At 36.4% G+C, this 10,182-nt stretch overlaps 1 protein-coding gene across 1 annotated transcript; it reads right to left on the bottom strand.

Annotated features, from left to right (window-relative positions):
- Positions 1 to 394: 394 nt before the first annotated feature.
- LOC149257610 (uncharacterized) lies at positions 395 to 1,892 on the bottom strand. The gene is made up of 5 exons (XM_089369917.1): positions 1,750 to 1,892; positions 1,301 to 1,394; positions 1,122 to 1,186; positions 951 to 1,007; positions 395 to 831 (listed from the first exon to the last, which is right to left on the bottom strand). The coding sequence occupies exons 1-5, from the start codon at positions 1,852 to 1,854 to the stop codon at positions 583 to 585; spliced, it is 570 nt and encodes a 189-aa protein (XP_089226043.1). The 5' UTR covers positions 1,855 to 1,892; the 3' UTR covers positions 395 to 582.
- Between the last annotated feature and the right edge of the window lie 8,290 nt (positions 1,893 to 10,182).

The following is a 10,182-nucleotide window of genomic DNA, read 5'->3' as shown; positions in this document are numbered from 1 at the left end:
AAAGTGTCTCACCTGATCCAACGGAGCAGGGTAAAAGTGTTGACGATTAACTCTGAGGCCAAGTGTGGTTCATCGTCAGGACGAGTTGCAGCCATGGTCTGATTCTTCAACTCGTCCTGACGATGAACCACACTTGCTAGTTCAAAAGGCATCCACAAATATATCATAATGTGATTTGGGCCGAAATTTTTTCTCATAACTAAATATAAACAATCTATATATTATATACCAATTAATTATAAAATATTACAAATTAATTAATGAAATATTAATTATCATTTAAATTCATTGATGGAAGAAGTGTGATTCAAGTTCAACGCAATACCAATTCATCAATATAAACATACTGAAATGTAAAGGGAGTTTCCCATAAATACATATTTCAGAAATAAAATAATATAAATAAATATTAATTAATTGAAAACATTAATAACCAAAACTCAACTTAATATCGTTTTTCATTCCTAATCTTTAATTAAGATAAGACTTTTCGTTCCTAATCTTAAAGACTAAGTCTAAGTTAGCTACTAACCCATCCCACCACCACTTCAAACGGATCTTAACTATGAGCGGATCTTCGCCTCAAAGAAATAAAATAGAACAGACATGCAAACTTACACCCCCGCTAAAAGATTGTGTCTGGAAGGGACTCGAACTCATGAAGCTCGGCTCTGCAATCTCCTCTTTTCTCACGGCTCCGCCCCTGTGGAAATCGGATCGATTCCTCTTATTGCTGGAAGGCTTCGCAGGTGTATGAAAGCTATTGAGATCGCTCTCAAACATCTCCATGAACAGATCTTGTAACTGCTCAAAGCTCTCCGATCCACTCACCTGAAAAGGAAAAAGATTAACACAATAAGCACACAAACAGATCTTTTCTAGGATAGCAAGTCTACTGTCAGGATTCAGCCATTGATAAGTTTAAGATCCTGAGTGCTCTTATGACTCACCTGCCCCTTATTCTCATTCATCATTACCGCCATTTCATCCAAAAATTCTCCCATTTCCTGTACATACATTCTTTTTCCAATGAATTTCCAGAGGCGCCATTTATTTGTCTTTGAACAATAATAACAACAATACTCGAAGCTGTGATACAAATGAGTGGGATCACTACTCACATCATCATCATCGTCTTCATAAACTCCTGCATCGTACAGGAATCTCTTGTTCTCATCTGACAAAACTGAGAATCCAATCCATTCCATGCCGATTAGCCCTGGGTACCAAACTTTATCTACAACTATATCATTATTCCCTGTTTAATTGAGCCATGCAAAGATATAAAGAGTTACTGAACCTGAATAAGCCTCCTGGATCGCTTGAAACTTCTTCTTAGACTCCTCTGCTACCTTTGCATTCCCTGAGGCAGACCACCTGTCCGGGTGCCATCTCTGCAACATGACTAGTCTTAGACGATTTCCCAATCAGAAATTCAATAGTAACAGCTTAAATCAATCAATCTAAATCTTCTAATAACTACTAAAAGAGCCTTAGAATTAGTTCTAATCAATCAATCCATGGAATTAGTTATATCCATGGCTTATACTCGGCACATTCATGAATCCTCCAAAATAAAGAAGCACAAAATCAAAGATCTTTGTCAAATCCGAGCTGTTTTACAATGAGAAATCCTGTTTATAATCATAGAAGACAGAGATATTCAATCCTGAGACAAATTCTACAAAAGAAAGAAGAAATTAAAGGCAAAAAGGGCCAAAAAGCCATTGACAGAGTTATGAAGGACACCATTGCAAGCTTCTTGTAAGCAACCCTAAGTTCTGAAGAAGTACAGTCGGATTTAACCCCCATTACTGAGTAAAAATCTTTAATTTCTCCATCAACCCCAGACATTATGTCTGGTTCAATTCGTAGAGAAATACAAAACTGCTATCCTCCACAAATATCCATCGCAATCACATTTTTTATGTCGACAAATTAATTTAATTAGGTCAAAAGAACATAACCAGTAACAAACAAACATTTCTGTGTTTTAGAATGCTTAATACTAATCAGTGCTTGCCAAAAGCCAAGGAAGAAGAACAGTGCTTGCCAAAAGCCAGGGAAGAAGAACAGTACTTGCCAAAAGCCAGGGAAGAAGAACAATGACAACAACTGGCAGACCAAAGAAATAATTAACTCCGAGTCCCAAAGTGACATAAAAGAATGGGAAAAAGCAATAAAAATATCTTCAAGAGTGACATAAAAGAATGGGAAAAGCCAGTGAAAATATCTTGCCATGCCATGGAGCTCACAGCAAAACTCGGAGGTGAAAAGAAGGCAACTCAACTGATATTTGGAAAAAGCAGTCACACTTCAAATCAACGGTTGAAAGTGTCTCACCTGATCCAACGGAGCAGGGTAAAAGTGTTGACGATTGTTGATGCATAGGAAGGCCTATCGGCCTAAACATACATTTCCCTTTTCTTGACATAACGTCTGTAAAGGATGTGACAGGAAACTTCTCCCTCATTCCCCTATTTCAACATAGTTGCAAGCAGCGAGATATTCAACAGACAGTTACACTTCATGTTTCGCCTTTGCTGCTTAACAATAGAATAACTCTTAGTGAGACCATTTCATTACTTTATCTTAAGACCATGGGGATATTTGAATAGTAAATCAGGGAATTTGCAGATAGTGTTTAACAAGTTTCAGAATCCAATTTAATACAAAATTTAAATAGCAAACTCGAACTAGTTTTGTAATTGGGAGCCAGACTTTTCAGAAGATGTAGCAGAAATTCATTGCAATTGTTGATAGTAACTTAATAGCAATATTGGCATTTAAGAAAATAACGAGAATATATTGTACGGACTAAAAGGTAGGAAGGAAATCTGGTTACACATATATTATCATGGAAATCTCAAGTTGTTTAAGTCTTCATGTATGAGTTTACCATGCCCTGTTCTTAATAAATTGAATCGAATATTCACACTTTCTGTGTCATGAGGCATAAAAAGAACCCATAAACTTGACCTGAGTAAATGCGAGATATATGAAACTGCATTTACCACAAGGTTCTCTTGCACGAGACTAATGGAAGAAACAAAAATATGGAGCAGCTTTCATAGACAAATGCAAAGTCCAAACCTAAACAATTATGCAAACAATATAATCTATAATTACTATTATCACTTACTTTATCAAGCTTCTAAAAGGTGTTTGCACGACGTGGAATCCACCCTTTGATACCTTCTCCAGCAACAGCTGAAAGCCAGGCGGGCCATCCCGCAGCAACTTGCTCTCCATGTATGTGCTTGGGGGATTGCTCAGCCTGAGATTGGGCTTCTCCCTCTGCTTCTCCCATGCGGGCTCTGCCACATCTGCGGCAAGATCAGCATTGCGTTTACATCTCACCTTGGTTACCTCTTTCCCCTCTCCAACTCCATTGGAGACTTGAACATTCTCGAGCTTCTGGACAGAAGCATTTGACCTTCTTCCAGATGTAATCTGAACAAGCCTTTCCTTAGGGATTGCAGGATCTTCCACGGGGGCTGGAGCCGGCTGCTTGGCAAAATATACACCCCATCCCTCATTCACTGCAGCTCACAAGACCTGTTCATAGCTATCCATGGCTCAATCCGAACAACATAGTATAGAATACGGAATCCAATCCACTATTTCAAACCCTAATTGACAAAACCTCGAAGTCTAGAGCCCGATTCCATGTTATTTACACTAAGGTAGCTCACATGAAATTTTCACTGGTATCCTCGACTCAATTTACAGAAATTCATAAAGAAACGGAATCAGATCCACTGCTTCAAACCCTAATACACCAAACCTCAAATTCTAGAGCTCGATGCACTGTTCTTTACACAACGACAGCTCATGAGACCTGTTCACTGCTATCCACAACTCAATACGCAGAACATCATAAATAATAGACAATCCGATCCACTACCGTGAACCCTAATCGACAATACCTCAAACTCTAGAGCCCGAGTCAATGCTCGTTTTCAAAATAGAACCACGCAAAACTTTTCCACAACTATCCACAGCTCAATTTGCAGAAATTCATATAAAAAACACAATTCGATCTACTGTTGTAAATGTCGAGCGAAAAAACCTCAAAATTTAAAGCCCGATTTGATGTTCTTTGCATTTAAATGCGACCTATCATTCTACACTTCTGTATTGGGAAAATCATTGCCACTTATTCCGCACTGAACACGAGTTACAAATATTGTAAGGCCTGGCAGTGTCCCTATAAATCTCGATTTCTTGGCACTGTAAGCACACAATTTTGGTCCCGAAAACTTTCATTCTATTACAGAGACGATGGACAATCAAAAGACCGAAAAAAAATAACAATTTACACGGATTCGTAGTGCGGTATTCGAACCTGCGAACTCGACCCAACTCCGGACGGATGAGCTTGCGATTTTCTCGGGCATAAAACTGTTGAAAAAATTGGATTCCATGCATAGCCATTATCTACCATGTTTCTTTTCCCTGTACAAATTTATTAGTAAAACCCATAGATATTGAAAACCAAAAGCATACCTGTTTCTATCCATAAAAAATTTCGAGAATTTCATTCCAATGGATCAAGAATTTCATCCCTATCGATTCTCCTGCTCAACATAACAACAACAAAATAGAATAACCAAGATAAACCATGCAAACACTCTTTTAAAAAAACATAAATTAAATTCAAAACAGAGAAAAACACAACGAAAATAAAACACTGTAAAATCCAAAATGCATGGCCATGCAACAAAGAAAATAAACTTGAAAAAGAACAAGGCAGCCAATGCAATATAGAGTATTGAAGAAAATGATGACATGAAAGTGAGAACGCGCTCTGTGAGATGCTTAATACTAATCAGTGCTTGCCAAAAGCCAGGGAAGAAGAACAGTGCTTGCCAAAAGCCAGGGAAGAAGAACAGCAACAACAACTAGCAGGGAAAAAGTAGTAAAAATATCTTCAAGAGTGACATAAAAGAATGGGAAAAAGCAGTAAGGCAACTCAACCGATATTTGGAAAAAGCAGTGACACTTCAAATCAACGGTTGAAAGTGTCTCACCTGATCCAACGGAGCAGGGTAAAAGTGTTGACGATTGTTGATGCATAGGAAGGCCTATCGGCCTAAAAATAGTAAAAAAAAAAATAAATGTCATACAAAATATTAAAAAAAAAAAACCATCATGTAAAAAATTTGCTTGACAAGTAAGAGTGCCTATCACATTTAAGGTATTTTTCTAAAGAAGTCTTAGTTGTCTCCTAAGGTGAGATACTCTAGATATATATAGTTACCAGTCCCGTGAAGCAGGGCTTTTTATGTCATGTTTGGAGGGTTCAGACACTCACTTGCATTAGGCGCTAAGGGATTTATTGCTCACTTGATTGTCATGATGATAAGGGAATTTTCTTTCGTTAAAGGCTTTTCCCAAGTTATCAATCTTTTATACATCGTTTGTGAGAGCTAGGTGTTGCCTAATTTTTCTATGTTTTTTATTTTTTTATTATGATGATATAATTTTAAGTAAATTGTGATTTTTGGTTATTTAAAATGTATTTTTAAATATATAAATAAATTTAATATATATATATATATAGAGAGAGAGAGAGAGATATATTTTTATTTATTTTTATAAATCACACTACTCAAATTTATAATTCTAATAAATATTACTTCCTTATTTTTTAAAACAACAACAACAACAACAACAACAATAATAATAATAATAATAATAATAATAAAATAATTAATATATATATATATATATATATATATATATATATATATATATATATATATATATATATGTTCTTATAATATTTTATCTCTTAAAAATGAAAAATTTGTGATTTGTATTTTAATTTTTTTATACCACAATTCCTATTTAAATTTAAATATAACAATATTTTTAATTAATTCTTTAATTCTTTAACTATTTTTAATATATTAATTAATTAAAATTAATTTTTACCACATTATATAATAATTTCATTATTCTTCAAAATTTTAATTAAAATTAAAAGTATATGTGTTAAACACCTAATTCTCACGATTGGATGAATATCTTGTAAATAAGTAAATGAAAGGAGATATGTACACTTATAATAGACACTGACCTTGGAAGATGAAACGATGAAACCAAAGATCGGTTCTATATATTATATAAGTCCATTTTCATCAATGCAATAAAAATTCAATTAGGGAGCTATTTCTTGGCCTACATGGTATCAAACCCAGGTTTAGACATCATTGTCACTCAGTGTAACTCCTCTATCGTCTCTTTGTTATCATCCTACTTTGCTCCCTAGGCTTAGTACTTTTGAGCCATTACACTAATGAAAATTTTCCGTGAGCATAGGCTACTCTTGAACCTACTTTACTGATCTGAATTTAAATAGGAACACAAAAAATTACAAATATAGCCATAAATGCAGAGATCCAACATAAATAACACTTCATTTCATTAATATCAAATAATAAATATGCTTACAAACCGAATGGAAATAAGACTAGCTCGGGTGATGGTAGCTTATCTCTCAGAAGAGATGTCACGACTACATGCCTCTGAACTGTGTTAATTGAGGCTCGAAGGCCTATTTATTATTGAGAAACAATGGAAAACCCTAAACATAAAAAAACCTAACCCTAGGAGATGAAGTGCCAAAGCTATGGGCCCCGTTTGGGTAAATTGCTACAGTGAACCCTACATGCTTTCCCTACATGAAGAAACTCCCATTGTGTCCCTCTTCATGAGTAGAACAATTCCCTTTTGCACCATTTCCCCAAAATCTTCTGGTTTTCCCAGTTTACAAGACCGATGCTAATGGCCCTTGTCCTCCCCATGTCGATATGCAGGGATTAACACTTTCCCTAGCACCGACTAGAGCGACTGAGTTTTGTTCCAATCACACTGGTCCTCTTATGGAAAGTTTTTAAAATAAAGAGCCAAAGATTCTAGCTTTAGAAGCTTCGTAACAGAAGTTTGGTAAATGGTTTGGCTGGATGGGGTCGAGGATGTTAGTTTGGGATCCTTTCCCCTATAAGGATGGAACTACCTCAAGAGATAAGAGCCTCTCCCATGAGAACAGGATCAATCTCCCATCGATTCATGCTATATAAATCTCCATTTTTCCCAAGCACAAGCTAGTGTGGAAGTGTTAATGTTGGTGTGCTAGTGCTAATTAAGTTTGAAGTAAACAACAATCTCTTCATAGTTGTAGCTCTCTAGTTGTGTGAGGGAGAAGTGTGAATTTGGTTTAGAGTGAAGCCTAAAGGGAAAAGCCTTAAAACTATCATTGGTGAGGCCATCATGGAATGATAGAAGAAGTGTGTGGGAACCTGGTTTTGTTGGAGGAGAATGGAAACGTCAAGAAAATGGTTGTAATCTTTTCTTGATTCAATATATATGAAACTATCAATTGATTTCCTACATGATGTGTCATCTTACATGTTCATGGCTTAATGTTTCTTGACTTGTTAAGTAGGTTGAATTACAATTTGTCTATTATCACGTTGTTGTTTGCTGTTGTCTACTTGTTTCAGACGTTTGAAGAAGGAAACGAGAGATAGTTGGAGTGAGAAAGCAAGGACATCATCAAACGGGATAAGCGTACTAAGAGGTAGGTCCTCTTAATTGGTTCTAACCTAAGCAAATATTCCATAGAATGTATCAGTTGTGGCTAGACCCATTATCGGGCTAGAGGAATTGTTTGTGTCCGCACTCATAATTTTATTTCACCACAGAAAGATATAATCTCTTAACATATTTAGGAAAAATTGTTTCGTTGTTTTCATATTCAAGTAAACATGGACAAGCACACTATAATTAAACTCTTAATGGGATTGGTCATACACAGGCTGACTCTAATCTTCTCAACTCGACAATGGCAGACTTTCTTATCAGTCAAGCATTTGGTTCTACTAAACCGCAAGAACAAGGAATGCATAGCAATATCATTGCCTGTCTTTTCCCCCCTAGAATTCCTATAACCCACAAAAGATATGTTTTTCAAAGTAGGCTTTCTTAGATTTGACTGATTATAAGGTGCTATGCTTCAGTGCAAGCACTGGGTAGTTTACGTGTGCCAGGAAATTTGTAGCAGCAATGTCCATTTCCTTCTTATTGTTGCAAATGCAAATTATACACGTGTTTCTTGTATAAACAACACAAAATCTATCCTCTGCGTAGCATGCCACAATCCCTGCCACAACTTGGAATATGGGGAAATATAGTAATATCAAGAACTAGTGAGAAAAGAAATCTAATTTATTGTGAGGAAATGGATGGAAAGTTAGCTGCATGAGGAAATGGATGGAATAATGGTTTTTCTTCTAGTTAATGAATGGTGATCTTTTCCTTCTATCAATAAAGAGTGGCTAGACAGATGAATAATAGTCCAACAACAACACCTGCCAAGTCCACGGACCCTGTAGATCGATAGTTAGTAGGTATATACACTTATTAAACAAGGACAGGGTAATTTGCAGACTAAGGAGCTGGATTTGGAACTTATTTCCAAATACGACATGGTTACCGGGAATCCTTGCCATGACATGAATAAGCACCCATTCAAACATCCATCTCCTTTCATAATTGCCCATGAATTAAACTCTAAAAATAGTAGTAACTAGAGTCTGAAATCCTTCTTGTTATTGATTTGCCTAAACATGAATTACAAGTTGAATCTCAAAACTTAGTAAAGCATATTTGTTGAGCACAATATTTAAATTAAAAAAAATTAATTGCTATTAATGGATACAAATCAAAGTGCCACATTTAACACAATGATATTAGATGTTTTCGACACATGGTAACCATGCCTGCATACTTGCACAAGTACACCACACGGGTTTATGCTCTGACCACTTGTCCACAGCGATGCAATCTAGTTGTCCACAACGATGCGATCCAGATGTATGTCTGCTGTAATTTTCCCTGTTAAAGCTTGTAGACGATAGCCTGCCATTTTTCCTGTTAAAGTTGATCGAAGGTGGAGGTCATCATTAGCTTGCTTTCCTGAGAATGTGAATTGCCCAAAACTCAAATGATCGAAGGTGGGGGTCATCACTGGCTAGCTTTCCTGAGAACGTGGATTTCCCAAAACTCAAACAAGTCCACAAAAGCAACAAACGTTACAACTACCCATCATTGGATCGTGCTTGGAAATAAAATGCCTTGTTGAATTGACCCTTCCAATTCGAAGTGCTTTCCTGCAAGTTTAAACCTGATGAATTGACCCTTCCAATTCGAAGTGCTTTCTTGGAAGTTGAAACCTTAACAAAAGTGCAAAAGCACAGTAATAACAAAAGTGAAAAAGCGCAGTAATTAAATCACCCTTGGATAGGTAAAGACTGGCTATAGAAAGTCCCGCGGGAGAGGAATTTAAGGGGGAAAATCAAGGGCCATTCAATAACTTAACTTTCTATCTTCTCTTGGGCATTGCCTATAGTAACAGGGAAGGATAGCAAGGGCCTATGAGAGTAGGAATCGGTCAAGCTAGAGGTCCATATTAGAGGGTCGTATTGCAACAAGAATTAATGGGTCAAGTGCTAAGTAACAAGGAAGGATATGAAGGACCTATGAAGCTAGAGGCCCATCGCAGCAAGAATTAATGGGTCAAGTACTACTTGGGCACATCTCAAAAGCAGTAAGAGAATAAATAAGGGTTTAACCATTACTACTAGTTTAATAAGAAAGAGTAGCTGGAAGGGCAAAAGAAAATGTGTGGCTATAGCGGGCTCGATCTTACGTATGGTTTTCATAACCTGCCTTAGGTATGGTTTTCATAACTCGCCTTTAATGTGAGACACGACCAAAGTACTTGTATTTAGTGATTGATCTGAAACCAAATTCAAACAAAAGTCAAATGTTTAAAATAGCTTCCAGCTTCTCATGAAAACCCATTCAATAGAGGGAGTGTCAAGGAGTGCGTCTTCTGTTGTGGAGAATCCATTATCCGTTTTCGATGCGGCCATTTACTAAGTTCCAAAACGAGATGAAGATTCTCCATGTGAAAATCCTAGAGTTTGTAGCTTCCATTCTGAATCTTAGTCTCGATCTAAGCAATATGAGTTGTTCTTTCCACTCCTTGTTTTGTGTCCTTTATCTATTAACTGAAGTATGAGCTTTGTTATAAGGCCGTTTCAGACATAAGGTTTTTCATAGCAATTATGGAATAAATATGTCCGAACAGAACATACCCAAGCCATATTG

This window comes from Pinus tabuliformis, chromosome 6, assembly GCF_031772625.1.
Source record: "Pinus tabuliformis cultivar Carrire ecotype Pingquan chromosome 6, CPIR1, whole genome shotgun sequence".
Classification (NCBI taxonomy): Eukaryota; Viridiplantae; Streptophyta; class Pinopsida; order Pinales; family Pinaceae; genus Pinus; species Pinus tabuliformis.
Note: the sequence above shows the minus strand (reverse complement) of the source record. Positions and strands in the feature narration are given on the sequence as shown.

Coding starts and splice junctions, on each gene's coding strand:
- LOC149257610 (XM_089369917.1), bottom strand. CDS start 1,854: ATGTCTGGGGTTGATGGAGAAATTAAAGATTTTTACTCAGTAATGGGG. Junction 1,395..1,749: donor CTTACAAGAAGCTTGCAATG/GTGTCCTTCATA, acceptor GTCATGTTGCAG/AGATGGCACCCGGACAGGTG. Junction 832..950: donor TGAATGAGAATAAGGGGCAG/GTGAGTCATAAG, acceptor TTTCCTTTTCAG/GTGAGTGGATCGGAGAGCTT.